Source organism: Oncorhynchus kisutch, linkage group LG17, assembly GCF_002021735.2.
Source record: "Oncorhynchus kisutch isolate 150728-3 linkage group LG17, Okis_V2, whole genome shotgun sequence".
In the NCBI taxonomy this organism is placed as follows: domain Eukaryota; kingdom Metazoa; phylum Chordata; class Actinopteri; order Salmoniformes; family Salmonidae; genus Oncorhynchus; species Oncorhynchus kisutch.
In genome coordinates this window covers 61,726,327-61,745,945 of record NC_034190.2, presented here as the reverse complement: position 1 = coordinate 61,745,945, position 19,619 = coordinate 61,726,327, and the positions used below count along the sequence as shown (strand labels likewise).

The following is a 19,619-nucleotide window of genomic DNA, read 5'->3' as shown; positions in this document are numbered from 1 at the left end:
ATTGCAGAGCAAATGGTTGAGTGTTTATGTGAGTTGTCTGGCCCTAATCTTTGTGCTGGATTACTGTAGCTCTGTGTGCATGGAACCTTGTGTTCACAGCCCAGGCTAGTGCTGAGAGCTGTGAGTTGACATTGGACCAAGTTCTGCTTGGTTTTATACACACTAAGCATGCGCTGCTGGAGAGTCTGTTTTCAACTGTTGCAGTAAGGTATGTCTAATGTTTCCCTTTGTGATATGATAGTACCTTGTTTTAACACAAAAAAATTCAAACAACAATTTCAATCATGGTGAATTTGACCATCCTACTGTAGCTTGCTTTATCACGCCTGTTTAATCTATGCTGCTGATAGCTTGTTCCATGTTCAGTGCTTGTTTCGGGTCAACACTCCATTTTGTCCATTTCATTGCATAATTTCCTGGGTAATGCACTTGAATAGCTTTTGGGAAACAAAATGTAATGTAGAAAATTACGTAATAAAAGTGCACATTTTCAACTTAGTAACTACCTTTGAAAAAACAGGGTGGGTAACACCTATGTGTTTCTGCCAGAGACCGATGAGCATATGCTTGCCTTTGCGGAGAAAGTCTTTGCATCGGAGACCAAAGGTGAGGGCGTCCGTGATGAGATCTCCATGTTTGAAGTTCAAGATGACTGTCCCATCCTCCAACAGGAAATGGCCCACCATCTGCACACCAATGAAGATACTGACAAACGGTGGGTAGTAGTTCCTAAATCTTTTTTCTTCTTCATGTGAACTGTCCAACAATGGTATCACCCTTTGCCTTACCACTAAATCCACTGTTTGTCTGTCCCTCCTCCCCCTCTGTAGTAAGAAGAGACAGCAGAAGTGTCGCAACATCACTTTACCTTCGTCAATGAGTGACCAGGACAGGAAGGTGCTGCCCCCTGTGATGGATGCGTTGTTGGACATACCAACCTACCTAGAAGTGCCTGACTTCCAGAGAGTGGCCATCATTGGAGACTATGCCTCTGGGGTATTATACCTTACCTATGTAGCCTACATTTCCCTTTTATCCAGGTTAGTCTTATGGAGAACAAATCTCCTTTGCAAGAGAGACCTGGTTCAAGATGTCAGCGGGGTCGAACATGATTGACCCCACTCATAAATCAAATCAAACTTTATTTGTCACATGCGCCGACTACAACAAGTGTAGACCTTACCGTGAAATGCTTACTTACAAGCCCTTAACCAACAGTGCAGTTCAAGAATAGTTAAGAAAAGATTTACCAAATAAACTAAAGTAAAAAATAATACAAATTAACACAATAACATAAACAATAACAAGGCTACATACAGGGGGTAACGGTTAGAGGTCATTTGTACATGTAGGTAGGGGTGAAGTGACTATGCATAAATAATAAACAGTGAGTAGCAGAAATATACAAAATAAATGGGGGGGTCAATGTAATAGTCCGGTGGCCATTTGATTAATTGTTCAGCAGTCTAATGGCTTGGGGGTAGAAGCTGTTAAGGAGGCTTTTGGTCCGAGACTTGGCGCTTGGTACCGCTTGCCGTGCGGTAGCAGAGACAACAGTCTATGACATGGGTGACTGGAGTCTTTGATCATTTTATGGTCTTTCCTCTGGCACCGCCTATTATATAGGTCTTGGTTTGCAGGAAGCTTGGCCCCAGTGATGGACTGGGCTGTATGCACTGCCCTCTGTAGCGCCTTACGGTCAGATGCAACACCAGGCGGTGATGCAACCGATGTTGCAGCTGTAGAACTTTTTGAGGATCAGGGGACCCATGCCAAATCTTTTCAGTCTCCTGAGGGGGAAAAGGTATTGTCATGCCCAGTCTTGGTGTGTTTGGACCATGACAGATCGTTGGTGATGTGGACACCAAGGAACTTTAAACTCTCGACCCGCTCCACTACAGCCCTGTTGATGTTAATGGGGGCCTGTTCAGCCTGCCATTTCCTGTAGTCCACGATCAGCTCCTTTGCCTCCCTCATTGAGGGAGAGGTTGTTGTCCTGATACCACACTGCCAGAGCTCTGACCTCCTCCCTATAAGCTGTCTCATCGTTGTCGGTGAGGCCTACCACTATTGTGTCGTCAGCAAACTTAATGATGGTGATGGAGTCGTGTTTGGCCATGCAGTCGTGGGTGAACAGGGAGTACCGGAGGGGACTAAGTACGCACCCCTGAGGGGACCCTGTGTTGAGGATCAGTGTGGCAGACGTGTTGTTGCCTACTCTTACCACCTGGGGGCGGCCTGTCAGGAAATCCAAGATCCAGTTAGAGAGGGAGGTGTTTAGTCCAGGGTCCTTAGCTTAGTGATGATCTTTGTGGGCACTATGGTGTTGAGCTGAGCTGTAGTCAATTAAGTGCATTCTCACATAGGTGTTCCTTTTGTCCAGGTGGGAAAGGGCAGTGTGGAGTGCGATTGAGATTGTGTCATCTGTGGATCTGTTGGGGCGGTATGCAAATTGGAGTGGGTCTAGGCTATCCGGGAGGATGCTGTTGATGTGAGCCATGACCAGCCTTTCAAAGCACTTCATGGCTACCGACGTGAGTGCTACGGTGCGGTAATCATTTAGGCAGGTTACCTTCGCTTCGTTGGGCACAGGGACTATGGTGGTCTGCTTGAAACATGTAGGTATTACAGACTCAGTCAGGGAGAGGTTGAAAATGTCAGTGAAGACACTTGCCAGTTGGTCCGCGCATGCTTTGAGTACACGTCCTGGTAATGCATCAGGCCCCGCGGCTTTGTGAATGTTGGCCTGTTTAAAGGTCTTGCTCACATCGGCTACCAAGAGCGTTATCACACAGTCATCCAGAACAGCTGGTGCTCTCGTGCATGCTTCAATATTGCTTGCCTCGAAGCAAGCATGAAAGACATTTAGCTCATCTGGTAGGCTCACGTCACTGGGTTTCCCTTTGCAGTCCTTAATAGTTTTCAGGCCCTGCCACATCCAACAAGCGTCAGAGCTGGTGTAGTAGGATTCAATCTTAATCCTGTTTTGACGCTTTGCTTGTTTGATGGTTCGTCTGAGGGCATAGCGGGATTTCTTATAGGCGTCCGGATTAGTGTCCTGCTCCTTGAAAGCGGTAGCTCTAGCCTTTAGCTTGTTGCCTGTTATCCATGGCTTCTGGTTGGGGTATATACGTACGGTCACTGTGGGGACGATGTCGTCGATGCACTTATTGATGAAGCCGATGACTGAGGTGGTATACTCCTCAATGCCATTGGATGAATCCTGGAACATATTCCAGTCTGTGCTAGCAAAACAGTCCTGTAGCTAAGCATCCTCGCCATCTGACCACTTCAGTATTGAGCGAGTCACTGGTACTTCCTGCTTTAGTTTTTGCTTGTAAGCAGGAATCAGGAGGATAGCATTATGGTCGGATTTGCCAAATGGAGGGCGGGGGGAGAGTTTTGTATGCATCTCTGTGTGTGAAGTAAAGGTGGTCTAGTTGTCTTCCCTCTGTTTGCACATGTGACATGCTGGTAAATATTTGGTAAAGCTGATTTAAGTTTGCCTGTATTAAAGTCCCCAGGCACGAGGAGCGGCGCTTCTAGATGAGCATTTTCTTGTTTGCTAATGGCCTTATAGAGTTGGTTGAGTGTGCTCTTAGTTCCAGCATTGGTCTGTGGTGGTAAATAGACAGCTACAAATAATATAGATGAGAACTCTCTTGGTAGATAGTGTGGTCTACAGCTTATCATAAGGTACTCTACCTCAGGCGAGCAATACCTCAAGACTACTTTCATATTAGACATCGCGCACCAGCTGTTATTGACAAAAGACACACACCACCACCCCTTGTCTTACCAGACATAACTTCTCTGTTCTGCCGGTGCATTGAAAATCCCTCAGCTCTATATTATGTACACAATAATCTAGAAGAAAAAGAAACACACACCTATTTAGGCGAGGTGCTGGCTAGCGGAGTAGAAAACTTGAAAATAAAAGAGAGCCGCACACTCTAGGAGCTCAGATGCAAAAATGTAATTACCAACGTTTCGACAGCCAGGTTGTCTTCATCAGGGTATAATCACAAACACTGCGGGATGACTCGTTTTATGTAGTGTCAAAAGACACAGGTGTCTGTAATCATGGCCAAGAGTGGCCTAATATCATTGGTTAATTATCAAATATTAAAATGGTATAAAAAGAACAGCATACAAACAACAAATGGATAGCATACAATCATAAATTCATTTTAGACTACACAAGCTTACAAAAAATTACAATGGCAAAGTCACAATAATCACAAGAATGGCTTCAGATCAAAGTCTACGTTGAGACCGAAGGGAACAAGGGTCTTTAAGTTAAAGATCCAGGCAGCATCTTGTTTTAACAATAAATGATCAAGGTCACCCCCTCTCCTAGGGAGAGTGACATGTTCGATGCCAATATAACGCTGAGACGAAATCGAGTGGCCTGCCTCCAAGAAGTGGGCCGCAACTGGGTAAGTAAAGTTTTTACACCTAATGGTGCTATGATGCTCTGAGATACGTACTTTTAATTCACTCTTTGTTTTACCCACAATTTTTACCACAAGGACAAGTTATAAGATAAATAACTGCCTTAGTGGAGCACGTAATAACACCTTTGATTGGGATCGATTTCCCTGTTTGTGGGTGTTTGAAGGATCTACATTTATAAGTGCCATTGCATTGAGCACAGCCATTACATTTGTAATTTCCATCCAATAGGGGCACAAATAGACGTTGTTCAGGAATATCTTGGGGTGGTAAATCAGAGTGTACCAATTGGTCTCTGAGATTTCTGCCCCGCGAGAATACGTTTTTTGTATGCTGTTCTTTGTATGCCATTTTAATATTTGATAATCAACCAATGATATTAGGTCACTCTTAGCCATGATTACAGACACCTGTGTCTTTTGACACTACATAAACGAGTCATCCCGCAGTGTTTGTGATTATACCCTGATGAAGACAGCTTGGCTGTCGAAACGTTGGTAATTACATTTTTGCATCTGAGCTCCTAGAGTGTGCGGCTCTCTTTTATTTTCACATGTACACAATAACACATTATGTACAGTACAGGTCCAAAGTTTGGACACACCTACTCATTCAAGTATTTTTTCTTTATTTGTACTATTTTCTACATTGTAGAATAATAGTAAAGACATCAAAACTATGAAATAGTTCATGTAGTAACCCAAAAAATGTTAAACAAATCTAAATATATTTTAGATTCTTCAAAGTAGCAACCCTTTGCCTTGATGACAACTTTGCACACTCTTGGCATTCTCTCATCCAGCTTCATGAGGAACGCTTTTCCAACAGTCTTGAAGGAGTTCCCACATATGCTGATCACTTGTTGGCTGCTTTTCCTTCACTCTGCGGTCCAACTCATCCCAAACCATCTCAATTGGGTTGAGGTTGGGTGATTGTGGAGGCCAGGTCATCTGATGCAGCACTCCATCACTCTCCTTCTTGGTCAAATAGTCCTTACAAAGCCTGAAAGTGTGTTGGGTCATTGTCCTGTTGAAAAACAAATGATAGTCCCACTAAGCGTGAACCAGATGGAATGGCATATTGCTGCAGAATGCTGTGGTAGCCATGCTAGTTAAGTGTGCCTTGAAAATGAAATAAATCACTGACAGTGTCACAAGCAAAGTACCTCCACACACCATCACAACTCCTCCTCCGTACTTCATAGTGGGAACCACGCAGAGATCATCCGTTCACCTCATCTGCATCTCACCTGGCGGTTGGAACCAAAAATCTCAAATGTGGACTCATCAGACTAAAGGACAGATTGCCACCGGTATAATGTCCATTGCTTGTGTTTCTTTGCCCAAGCAAGTCTCTTCTTCTTATTGGTGGCCTTTAGTTGTGGTTTCTTTGCAGTAATTTGACTATGAAGGCCTGATTCACGCAGTCTCCTCTGAACAGTTGATGTTGAGATGTGTTTGTTACTTGAACTCTGTGAAGCATTTATTTGGGATGCAATCTGAGGTGCAGTTAACTCTAATGAACTTATCCTCTGCAGCAGATGTAATTTTGGGTCTTCCTTTCCTGAGGCGGTCCTCATGAGAGCCAGTTTTATCATAGCGGTTAATAAATTTTGCGACTGCACTTGAAGAAACTTTAAAAGTTCTTGAAATGTTCAGAATAGACTGACCTTCATGTCTTAAAGTAATAACGGACTGTTGTTTCGCTTTGATCATTTGAACTGTTCTTGTCATAATATGGACTTGGTCATTTACCAAATAGGGCTATCTTCTATTTACCATCCCTACCTTGTCACAACACAACTGATTGGCTCAAACGCATTTAGAAGGAAAGTCTTCCACAAATGAACTTTTAAGAAGGCACAACTGTTAACTGAAATGCATTCCAGGTGACTAACTCATGAAGCTGGTTGAGAGAATGCTAAGAGTGTACAGAGCTGTCATCAAGGCAAAGGGTGGCTCCTTTAAAGAATCATAAATATATATTTTGAATTGATTAAATTTTTTTTTGCTTGCTACATGATTCCATATGTGTTATTTCATAGTTTTGATTTTTTTCACTATTATTCTACAATGTAAAAAATTGTAAAAATAAAGAAAAACCCTGTAATGAGTAGTTGTGTCCAAAATGTTGACTGTTACTGTATGTTTGTAAACTCACCATTAAAAATACCATAGTGATTGAGTGTCTTGTAGCTATTCCATGATATTTGCATTCTACTAAGTAAACCTCCAATTGTTCCCAACTATTCCACTCTCTAAAACTCCTCCCCATTCCAATTTGGGTTGTCATCCCAGTGACCGGCAGACCACCCCCGTCCCCCTGTTTCCCAGAGCAAACAGTGCCACCCACAGAACAGAAGCAGATCAACCACCAAAGCTTTTCCATCGTCCTCACTTCGATTTGCATTATATATAGCTATTAAAAAAATATATCTAAAATATTTAAATTTCCATAATTAACTAAATAATATGCGTAATAATGTAGGCAGTTCATGCAAAGGATTGTTATCTATAACCAGGATTGCCATTGCAAAAAATTACATATTTAGCAAGCAATTATTATTTTTGCAAATAATTATGGTGATTCATCCTATATTGTCCCTAACATCATTACCCCCTAGCAACAGATGTGGGACACACACACAAGCACACACACTCAACCCCTTTCCCCCACAAACAACCATACGCTCAGATGCTCAACAGCTGTTCCATCCCTAAGCTTTAATGTCTTCATTATTATTCTACAATGTAGATAATAGTAAAAATAAAGAGAACCCCTGGATTGAGTAGGTGTGTCTGTGGCCCTGGGTGTGAACTTGACATTTATGGCTAGTATGTGTCTCTGGGTCTGGGTCATTGACCTCATGTAGGGAAATCTCCTCACATAAATAGATCCCTCTAGACTGAAAGTAAGAACCCGGCAAAGGTCGTCTGGGTTTAAATTTCAGTAATGTGGCTCTGACATTTACAGAGAGTAATCATTAGGAGGAGGTGGGGCTTGCTTATCAAACTGCTTGTTGCTCACTTTCCCAATTTAAGCACTACTACATAATCCACTTATGAATATTACATAATCATTGGTCTATTGTGAACGACCGATAACTTGCTGACAATTATAAATTTTTGTTTGATCAGTGATTACTTCAAGGAACGGAGGGATGGAGCGATGCATTGGAACAGGGCCCTTATTACATCATTCCCCTCTCTACTCTTAGGTGACCATGGACGACTTTGAGCTGTCCTGTAAGGGCATGTACCGTGCTCTAACCATCAGAGAGAAGTACATGAGGCTGGCCTTCCAGCGCTTCCCCCTCACCTCATCCCAGTACCTGAGGGAAATTGAGGGAGAGCCCTTTAAGCCTGAACACACAGTGCAACCAGGTATGCAGACTAGGCTGACAAGTTTGAACGTAATAGAGAGGGCATGTCTGGGATACGCATGCAGTAGTTTCTCGTGACAGACTGTTACTGCCAGTGGTCGTTCTAGCTTGTATGGCTCCCTGGCCGAACCCCCCCAATATAAATAGAAAAATATATAGAAAAATAAGAATCATTAATATAAAAAAGAAGGAACAAAGACAAATAGAAACACATTTGTGTTGATTTGTCAGTCGAGCGTCAATACATTTACCCATCCCCCAACACTGTCAACCAAGAGTCAAGACTAAACCAATTCACCTTGGTGGTGTGCAGACTGATTTTATATTATTCTTAACGATTTCGCACAAACCAGAAAAAAAGGCAACAAAGTTAAACTGTATATTCACAATTTTATTAATGAATTGTGGTTTATTTGGTAGCATTTTGAAGTGTGACTGATTTTTACTAATTGCATTAGTACTGAACAAAGTTAGAGGTGATAGATTTCTTCGATAGATTTCTTCGATAGATTTCTTCGCTCCCCCTACCTTGGGCTTCCAGTGGGGAGACCTGAGGTCAACCTACCCCCACCCCCTCCCCATCTCGTACTTCTGAGTGGGAGACCTTCCCAGGCAGTAGCCTGCCTAGCTCACAAACTAGAATCAGGGCGCCTACTCCGACCAAGGTTAATTGAAAAACTGGAAACACTTATCTCCCTCACTAGTTTTAAGCACCAACTGTCAGAGCAGCTCACAGATTACTGCACCTGTACATAGCCCACCTATAATTTAGCCCAAACAACTACCTCTTTCCCTACTTTATTTATTTATTTTGCTCCTTTGCACCCCATTATTTTTATTTCTACTTTGCACATTCTTCCACTGCAAATCTACCATTCCAGTGTTTTACTTGCTATAGTGTATTTACTTTGCCACCATGGCCTTTTTTTGCCTTTACCTCCCTTATCTCACCTCATTTGCTCACATCATATATAGACTTGTTTATACTGTATTATTGACTGTATGTTTGTTTTACTCCATGTGTAACTCTGTGTCGTTGTATGTGTCGAACTGCTTTGCTTTATCTTGGCCAGGTCGCAATTGTAAATGAGAACTTGTTCTCAACTTGCCTACCTGGTTAAATAAAAGTGAAATAAATACAATAAAATAAAATTGACCCACAGTCCCACACGGTGACATAATATCATTGACGTGACGTGCAAATGAGCGATATAAAACCGTTTGCGCAAATGTCACCATTCCCCCCCAAATTGTGCTGGCACCCCGTGCTGCCCCCGGTAACATGCCTCCCTTGGCGGCTGCCCATATCGCCTATACCTCAATCCGCCACTGATTACTGCCAAGAAAGTGTCTAACAGGTAACATTTTGTTTGCCAGTCTTCACATCACCACCCAAGAAGGGCGAAGACCCCTTCAACACCAAGTGCTTGCCTGAGAACCTGAGCTGGGTAGCCCGTATGAAGGACGGTGTCATTTATACATACAAAGACGCGGCAGCGGCCGACCAACACAAACCCATAGAGAACATGCCTGCCCCTGACTACATCACCTTCATCGACGACATGAACTTCCTCATCGCTCTGATTGCACAGGGCCCAACGTGAGTCTTACTGCATGACTAGCTACAGAATTGTTAACGGAATATGTGATACCCTATACCCGTTACAGCTTGGCTAATGGAAAGCCTCAAAATGAATTTTAATTGGCCATACTTTCTTCGTTCTTGATTCAGTAAAAAGTGTATTTTATAAATGTCTGTGTCCAGTTGCAGGTGGTTCTCCAAAAAACAGAGAATATTCAGAAATATATTAAATCCAGGTTTTGGATCGAGTGAGAATTGCCTCTTGGATGTGTGTAGATCTTTGTTTTGGTCACACTGTGTGACGCGCTCTCATCTACTTCTACGAGTGGCTGTGGCCGCATCTCATAGAAACAACTAGTTCCTGCAAAGATGTTGGGAAATCCAAGATCTCTGGCAGCTAAAATTGCGAGGGAAATCCCCACTCGGTGCAAACCGTGGATTTAATAACTTTCTGAAAATTCTCTGATTTTAGAGAACAAACTGGACACTGACATTTATAAGATACACTTCTTACCGAATCAAGAACAAAATAAAGTATTGCCAAGAACAGGTTATTTGAAAAATTCCTTGCAAGGCTTTCCATTAGCCAAGCTGTAATGGGTATGGAGCATCACATATCCCGTTAACAATTCTGTAGCTACTTCACGACGGGAGATCAACTCCAACGCAGCCAAGTCACAGCAGTATGTATTTACCAATGGTGTAAAGTACTTAAGTAAAAATACTGTACTTTTCTTTACTATCATATTTTTTACTACTTTTACTTCACTACATTCCTAAAGAAAATGATGTACTTTTTACTCCATACATTTTCCCTGACACCCAAAAGTACTCGTTACATTGTGAATGCTTAGCAGGACAGAAAATGGTCAAATTTGCACACTTATCAAGAGAACATCCCTGGTCATCCCTACTGCCTCTGATATGGCGGACTCACTAAACACAAATGCTTTGTTTTTAAAATATGTCGGAGTGTTGGAGTGTGAGCCTGGCTATCCGTAAATAAAAAAATACAGGACAATTATGCCGTCTGGTTGGCCTATTATAAAGATTTTTACTTTTACTTTTGATACTTAAGTATATTTTAGTAACTACATTTACTTATTTAAAACCAAATAGTTTTAGACTTTTACTCAAGTAGTATTTTACTGGGTGACGTTTACTTGGGTCATTTTCTATTAAGCTATCTTTACTTTTACTCAAGTATGAGAATAGAGTACTTTTTTCGCCACTGGTATTTACAGTATGTACTGGCTTTTGATCCAACCCTGCTCTAACACACCAGATTCAACTAATTCTGATCTTAATTTAGCACTATAATTATTTGAATCAAGTGAGTTAGGCTGCGTTTACACAGGCAGGCAAATTTAGATTTTTTTTCCCCACTAATTGGTCTTTTGACTAATCAGGTCAGCTCTTTTGCCAATAATTGGGTAAAAGATCAGAATTGGGCTGCCTGTGTAAACACAGCCTTAGTGCTGGTCTGGAACAAATAGTCCAACATATGGACTACATATTACACCACAAAATGTCTTACAACTTTCTAAGTTCCACATGACATGTTTGATTGTCCTTTTTGTCTCTCCTGGGTGGCAGTAAGACGTACACTCACCGTCGTCTGAAGTTCCTCACGTCCAAGTTCAACGTGCATGAGATGCTGAACGAGATGGAGGAGATGAAGGAGCTGAAGCTGAACCCCCACAGGGACTTCTACAACTGCAGGAAGGTAGATAGCTACCGCCTTACAAAACATATTAACATTAGCCTATCTTATTAACCTGTTATTAGCCTTTTAAGACCTCTTAAGATGTTGGCTTGACAGTCACTGGACCCTGGTCGAGTCCCGGGTCAGGGTTACCCATCAAATTTTCTACAGTATACTTCCATGGTTGGTTTCATTGACTCTCCCCCTTAACTGCCCCTAATTGACACTTAGAATCAGCTTGAGCAAAGTGAGTTGTATAATCACTGATCTACAAATAGGACTCCCTTCCAAATAGGTTTTGTGCGATTAAGATTCGTAGAGGTACGCCTCTCATGGCTCAGGTGATCCCCCCGCCAAACACACACACACAACCAGACATTGATTGATTGGAGACAGCTTGTGTCAATTACAGAATATTTCCTAGGATTTTCTACCTACAGCAACTAGGGGATAATGCTGGAAATAACGGTAAAAGCACAGTGCCTCCATTTCTGCACAAAAACAGGGCCCTAGACAGTCAATCACAGAGCACATTTAACATGATAGCAACACTCAAACTAACTGCTTGTAATGGGCAATCTTCACCCTGTTACACTAGTTTCATTTCATTTATAAAAATGATGGCTATGACAAAATGACAAAATAAAGTCTCTCCTTTCAACAAATACCTTATATTTGTGAATGGCTTTAGATAAAATAATACTTTATTACTAGAATATACTTGCTTAACCTCTCTAGGGATGTGGGACGCTAGTGTCCCACCTGGCCAACATCCAGTGAGATTGCAGAGCGCCAAATTCAAATACAGAAATACTCATTATAAAAATTCAGAAAAGATACAACTATTTTACATAGGTTTAAAGATGAACTTCTTGTGAATCCAACCACGGTGTCAGATTTTAAAAATGGTTTACGGCGAAAGCATACCTTACAATTATTTGAGCCCAGCAGACAAATCATTACAAACAGTAACCAGCCAAGTAGAAGAGTTACACAAGTCAGAAATAGAGATACAATTAATCACTTACCTTTGATGATCTTCATATGTTTGCACTCAGAAGACATTCATTTATTCAATAAATGTTCCTTTTGTTCGATAAAGTCTCTCTTTATATCCGAAAACCTCTGTTTTGTTCGCGTGTTTTCTTCATGTAATCCACAGGCTCAAACGCAGTCACAACAGGCAGACAAAATCCAAATTGTATCTGTAAAGTTCATAGAAAAATGTCAAACAATGTTTATATTCAATCCTCTGGTTGTTTTTAGCCTAAATAATCAATAATATTTCAACCGGACAATAACGTGGTCACTATAAAAAAGTAAACAAGAAAGGCGCTCTCTCGATCACGCGCATGAAAAAGCTCTGTGACACGGCAGGGTCCACTCATTCAGACTGCTCTTACTCCCTCATTTTTCAGAATACAAGCCTGAAACAATTTCTAAAGCCTGTTGACATCTAGTGGAATGCATAGGAACTACAATTTGAGTACTAAGTCAATGGATACTGTAATGGCATTGAATAGAACACTACAAACAAACAAAAAACTTCTCAGGTTTTCGCCTGCCAAATCAGTTCTGTTATACTCACAGACATTATTTTAACAGTTTTGGAGTGTTTTCTATCCAAATCTACTAATTATATGCATATCCTATCTTCTGGGCCTGAGTAGACGGCAGTTTAATTTGGGCATGCTTTTCATCCAAAATTCCAAATGCTGCCCCATACCCTAGAGAAGTTAACTTCCTACAACCAGGGTTGGACTTCTGCTTCTGCGCCCTAATAGCAAATGTGTGCTCCGCTCCCCCTGTTGTTCACTTTAGGCTCTGGCTCCAGCAGATACCTTTTCATGCCACAGATGCTGTGAGACATATGAGATTATACAGAATGTTGAATGGTGCCAAATTGGATAGTGTGTTACCGCCATCAACAGTATGGGTGCTGGTATTACATTTATAATTAGAAGCAAGGTACTAGCAAGCTAGTGTGTTCTACCTAGTTAGTCAGTACTAGTTAGCTTAGCTAGTGTGTACTAGCTAGCTGCACAAGAAATAGTGGTTAGCATAACTCCCTGGACCAGAGCTAGTGCGCTGACTGGTATGAGCATAGCATACCGACGCCCTGGAACAAAGATAATGACCCAGGAGATCAACAAAAGTCTACAGGTTGCTCGTGCATATACCATTTGAGACACAAAAATACCATCTGACACTCATGGGCATGCACTTTGATGTTGGCAGACCACACAGAGTCAGCTGCCCTTCAACTACAGTACACTGCTGTTATTCTGCAAGTACTGCATCCAAAATACCACAGTTGACTGCAGTTACTGCAGTTTTAAAACTGCAATATTATTTTGCAAGGGTGATGCGTCTCGTTGTTCCAGCATGGTCAGTACACCATAAAGAGAACTCATAATAACTAGCCAGTAAGCAAATTTACTTATTTTCCAGAAGTTGACCACAGGTGCATTCTATGTAAACTGGAAACCACATATCCTGAGGCTGCATTTATTGTAGCTGGGGATTTTAACAAGGCTAATCTGAATACAAGGTTCCCTAAATTTTATCAGCATATCGATTGCGCGACCCGGGCTGGCAAAGCTCTGGATCTCTGTTATTCTAACTTCCGCGATGCATATAAGGCCCTCCTCCGTCCTCCTTTCGGAAAAGCTGACCACGACTTCATTTTGTTGCTCGCAGCCTATAGACAGAAACTAAAACAGGAAGCACCCGTGCTCAGGTCTGTTCAACGCTGGTTCGACCAATCGGATTCCATGCTTCAAGATTGCGTCGCTCACGTGGACTGGGATATGTTCTGCATAGCGTTGAATAACAACATTGATGAATACGCTGATTCGGTGAGCGAGTCTAGTAACAAGTGCATCGGTGATGTTGTACCCACAGCCTCTATTAAAACATTCCCCAACCAGAAACCATGGATTGATGACAGCATTCGCGCAAAACTGAAAGCACGAACCACTGCATTTAATCAGGGCAAGGTGACCGGAAAACATGACCGAATACAAACAGTGTAGCTATTCCCAGGGGGTTTGGTCAAGATGTTTACCCATATCAGACACGGACAGAGAAGGATTAGCTCAGTTTCAAGGGTGTTTATTTAAATAAAAGATAAAGAAGAAAAGGATATGTCTCCCCTATGAGAGACCCTCTACGGGATTCTGGGTCTGGATGTTTCCTGTCAGGCACAAAACTGAACTCCCTCTTGTTACCTCTGCAACCTTTGACAATAACAGGAGTCCTTCCCCAATTCCTCTCTTGTGTGCTGCCCTTCTGGCAGCTTTATGGGCCTTGCACAGCTGGTGAGTAATCGACCCTTGATTACTCACCAGCTCCCAATCAGCCCCAATTAGTCCTGGCTGGAGAGCCAGTCAAGACCTGGCACATCCAGCAGATGGAGCCATTGCCTCGTGATGTATACTCCATCTGTTACCAGGCCTCGACGAGTCTTCCCCTGGTGGCTGACCTGCTGTACGCCACAGTAGGTAACAACATCTCCACCCCGCTGATCCTCAACATTAGGGCCCCTCAAGGGTGCGTTCTCAGCCCTCTCCTGTACTCCCTGTTCACCCATGACTGTGTGGCACGCCTCCAACTCAATCATCAAGTTTGCAGACGACACTACAGTGGTAGACTTGATTAGCAACAACAGATAGGAGGTGAGGGACCTCGGAGTGTGGTGTCAGGAAAACAACCTCTCACTCAATGTCAACAAAACTAAGGAGATGATCGTGGACTTCAGGAAACAGCAGAGGGAGCAGCCCCCTATCCACATCGACGGGACAGTAGTGGAGATGGTGGAAAGTTTTAAGTTCCTCAGAGTACACATCACGGACAAACTGAAATGGTCCACTCACACAGACAGCGGGTAAAGAAGGCGCAGCAGCGCCCAAAAACACTCACAAACCTTTACAGATGCACAATCGAGAGCATCCTGTCGGGCTGTATCACTGCCTGGTACGTCAACTGCTTTGTCCACAACCGTAAGGCTCTCCAGAGGGTAGTGAGGTCTGCACAACGCATCACCGGGGGCAAACTACCTGCCCTCCAGGACACATACACCATCTGATGTTACAGGAAGGCCAAAAAGATCAAGGACAACAACCACCCGAGCCACTGCCTGTTCATCCCGCTATCATCCAGAAGGCGAGGTCAGTACAGGTGCATCAAAGCGGGGACCGAGAGACTGAATAACTGCTTCTATCTCAAGGCCATCAGACTGTTAAACAGCCACCACTAACATTGAGTGGCTGCTGCCAACATACTGACTCAACTCTAGCCACTTTAATAATGGAAAAATTGATGTAATAAATGTATCACTAGCCACTTTAAACAATGCCACTTTATATAATGTTTACATACCCTACATTACTCATCTCATATGTATATACTGTTCTATATCATCTACTGCATCTTGCCTATGCCGTTCGGCCATCACTCATTCATATATTTTTACGTACATATTCTTATTCATTCATTTACACTTGTGTGTGTATAAGGTAGTTGTTGTGAAATTGTTAGGTTAGATTACTTGTTAGATATTACTGCATGGTCAGAACTAGAAGCACAAGCATTTCGCTACACTCGCAGTAGCATCTGCTAACCATATGTATGTGACAAATAACATTTGATTTGATTTGATTTGAATGAAAGATGAAGAGACAAGTTTTTCGGTTTTCAGAAATACGTATTCTCCAGACATTGAAATAAGTCATTTACAGATATTGAAAAATAAATTTAGGTCATTGATTCTATAGCCGAATTTCAACTGCACATACATTCTCAATGAAGTAAGCATTATATCACAATACTTATTTTTCAAGCCTCTTACTTTAGTAAAGTGGAGCCAACTGAAGATTGCAACATAATATGTATTATTGCTCACATGCACTTATGTTACCTTTTTCAAAAGCTTTAAAACTGGCAGCGAAGATATTCAATGTAGTCCAACCTACAGAATAAATCAACAGACCACCAACCACCACCAAGAAAATGTGCTGTGCTTATAGCTTGTTTTAAAGTATTTATGGTTGTGAAATAAGTTATAGTTGTGGTAGTGACTGGTTGTAGTTGAAAAGTAGGTAGATGGATTGATTGATTGGTTGAATTTGTCACGTTGGTATAAGGGATCGGGAGACAGGTGCAGGAATGCGTAATAGTGTTTTTATTTACCCAAATTACAGCATGCCATGTAAATGCATGGGAACAAAGAGCAAACAAACACATATACAAAACACAGGGTTGAGACCCAAACAAAAGAGCGAGGAGTACCTCGAATAAATACACAATCACACAATGATACCACATGGGACAAGACCCGTAATCATCTGTGCAATACACATGGCACGAAAGCCAAAACACCCCAGCACAGGTACTCACATGACCAACAGACATTGGAACAATAATCAACAGCCCAATGGTGAAACGAAGGGCGCATTTATACAAATACAATCAGTGGGAATGGGGACCAAGTGTGCGTAATGCCACAGTTCCGGAGGGATCCGTGACAGAATTATAGATTTTTTGATTGATTGGATGAAGATGGCGCAGACAGAGATGGTTGCCTCGCTTTGAGTCCTTAGGAAACTATGCAGTATTTTGTTTTTAATGTATTATTTCTTACATTGTTCCCCAGGAAATCTTAAGTCTTATTACATACAGCCGGGAAGAACTATTGAATATAAGAGCGACGTCAACTTACCAACATTACGACCAGGAATACGACTTTCCCGAAGCGGATCCTCTGTTTGGACCACCACCCAGGACAATGGATCTAATCCCAGAAGCCGACCAAAAACAACGGCGCCGCAGACGGAGCGGCCTCCTGGTCAGGCTCCGTAGATGTGCATGTCGCCCACCGCTCCTGAGTATACTACTCGCCAATGTCTGGTTCCTTGACAACAAGGTATATGACATTTTAGCAAGGATTGCCTTCCAGAGAGACATCAGAGATTGTAACATTCTCTGTTTCACAGAAACATGGCGCTCTCGGGATATGTTGTTGGAATCGGTTCAGCCACCGGGCTTCACCATGCATCGCTCCAAAAGAGATGAACACCTCTCTGGGAAGAGGAAGGGCGGTGGTGTATGCTTCATCATTAACGACTCATGGTGTAATCATAACAACATACAGGAACTCAAGTCCTTCTGCTCACCCGACCTAGAATTCCTTATAATCAAATACCGGCCATATTACCTCCCAAGAGAATTCTCGTCAGTTATTGTCACAGCTGCATACATTTCCCCTCAAGCAGACACCATGATTGCCCTCAAGGAACTTCACTGGACTCTATGTAACTGGAAACCATATATCCCGAGGCTGCATTTATTGTAGCTGGGGATTTTAACAAAGCAAATTTGAGAACAAGGCTACCTATATTCTATCAGCATATTAATTGCAGTACTCGTGGGGGTAATACACTCGATCACTGCTACTCTAACTTCCGCGATGCATACAAAGCCCTCCCCTGCCCTCCGACCAATCCGACCACGACGCCGTCTTGCTACTACTGTCTTATAGGCAGAAACTCAAACAGGATGTACCAGTGACTAGAACCATTGAACGCTGGTCTGACCAATCAGAATCCACGCTTCAAGATTGTTTTGATCACGCAGACTGGGAAATGTTCCGGTCAGCCTCAGAGAACAACTTCACTCTATATGCTGACTGGGTGAGTGAGTTTATAAGGAAGTGCATTGGAGATGTTGTACCCACTGTGACTATTAAAACCTACCCTAACCAGAAACCATGGATGGATGGCAGCATTCGCACAAAACTGAAAGCGTGAACCACTGCATTTAACCATGGAAAGAGGTCTGGGAATATGGCTGAATATAAAAAGTGAAGTTATTCCCTTCGCAAGTCAATCAAACAAGTGAAATGCCAGTACACAAGGACAAAGTGGAGTCGCAATTCAATGGCTCAGACACGAGACGTATGTGGCAGGGTCTACAGGAAATTCCCGGACTACAAAAAGAAAACCAGCCACTTCACGGAAACCAACGTCACGCCTCCAGACAAACTTAACACCTTCTTTGCCCACTTTGAGGATAAAATAGTGCCACCGTCGCGGCCCGGTAACAAGGACTACGCCCCGCGCCACTCTCCTTCTCTGTGGCCGACGTGAGTAAAACATTTAAACATGTTAACTCTCGCAAGGCTGCTGGCCCAGACGGATGGCCCGTCCCTATCCGCGTCCTCAGAGCATATGCAGACTAGCTGGCTGGTGTGTTTACGGACATATTCAATCACTCCCTATCCCAGTCTGCTGTCCCAACATGCTTCAAGATGGCCACCATTGTTCCTGTACCCAAGAAAGCAAAGGTAACTGAGCTAAATGACTACCGCCCCGTAGCACTCACTTATGTCATCATGAAGTGCTTTGAGAGACTCGTCAAGGATCATATCACCTCCACCTTACCGGCCACCTTAGACCCACTTCAGTTTGCGTACCGCCCCAACAGGTTCACAGACGACGCAATCGCATCACACTGCCCTATCCTATCTGGACAAGAGGAATACCTATGTAAGAATGCTGTTCATTGACTATTGCTCAGCATTCATCACCATAGTACCCTCCAAGCTCATCATGAAGCTCGGGGCCCTGGCTCTGAATCCCACCCTTTGCAACTGGGTCCTAGACTTCCTGACGGGCCGCCCCCCAGGTGGTGAAGGTAGGAAACAACATCTCCACTTTTCTAATCCTCAACACTGGGGCCCCACAAGGGTGCGTGCTCAGCCCCCTCCCGTACTCCCTGTTCATCCACGACTGCGTGGCCATGCATGCCTCCAACTCAATCATCAAGTTTGCAGACGACACTACAGTGGTAGGTAGGCTTGATTACCAACACCGACGAGACAGCCTACAGGGAGGAGGTGAGGGCACTCGGAGTGTGGTGTCAAGAAAATAACCTCTCACTCAACATCAACAAAACAAAGGAGATGATCGTGGACTTCAGGAAACAGCAGAGGGAGCACCCCCCTATCCACATCGACGGGACAGTAGTGGAGAAGGTGGAAAGTTTTAAGTTCCTCGGTGTACACATCACAGACAAATTGAAAGGGTCCACCCACACAGACAGTGTGGTGAAGAAGGTGCAACCTCAGGAGGCTGAAGAAATGTGGCTTGTCACCCAAAACCCTGACAAACTTTTACAGATGCACAATCGAGAGCATCCTGTTGGGCTGTATCATAGCTTGATACGGCAACTGTGCTGCCCTCAACTGCAAGGCTCCCCAGAGGGTGGTGCTGTCTGCACAACGCATCACTGGGGACAAACTACCTGCCCTCCATGACACCTACAGCAAAAAGTCCAAAAAGATCCCCAAGGACTACAACCACCCGAGCCACTGCCTGTTCACACCGCTACCATCCAGAAGGCGAGGTCAGTACAGGTGCATCAAAGCTGGGACTGAGAGACTGAAAAACACTTATCTCAAGGCTGAACATCAATCACTAAGTCAGAGAGGTTGCTGC

The 19,619-nt window shown here is 43.1% G+C and overlaps 1 protein-coding gene across 3 annotated transcripts in view; it reads left to right on the top strand.

Moving 5' to 3' along the window:
* The window catches only part of LOC109908054 (AMP deaminase 1), a 43,700-nt gene that overhangs the window by 13,229 nt on the left and 10,852 nt on the right, over positions 1-19,619 (top strand). For all 3 annotated transcript variants that reach the window (XM_020506460.2, XM_020506461.2, XM_020506462.2), the window contains 5 exons: positions 550-715; positions 831-996; positions 7,673-7,838; positions 9,215-9,437; positions 11,016-11,145. In XM_020506460.2, the coding sequence (XP_020362049.1) occupies positions 550-715; positions 831-996; positions 7,673-7,838; positions 9,215-9,437; positions 11,016-11,145 (851 nt within the window). The remainder of the gene's footprint in view (positions 1-549; positions 716-830; positions 997-7,672; positions 7,839-9,214; positions 9,438-11,015; positions 11,146-19,619) is intronic.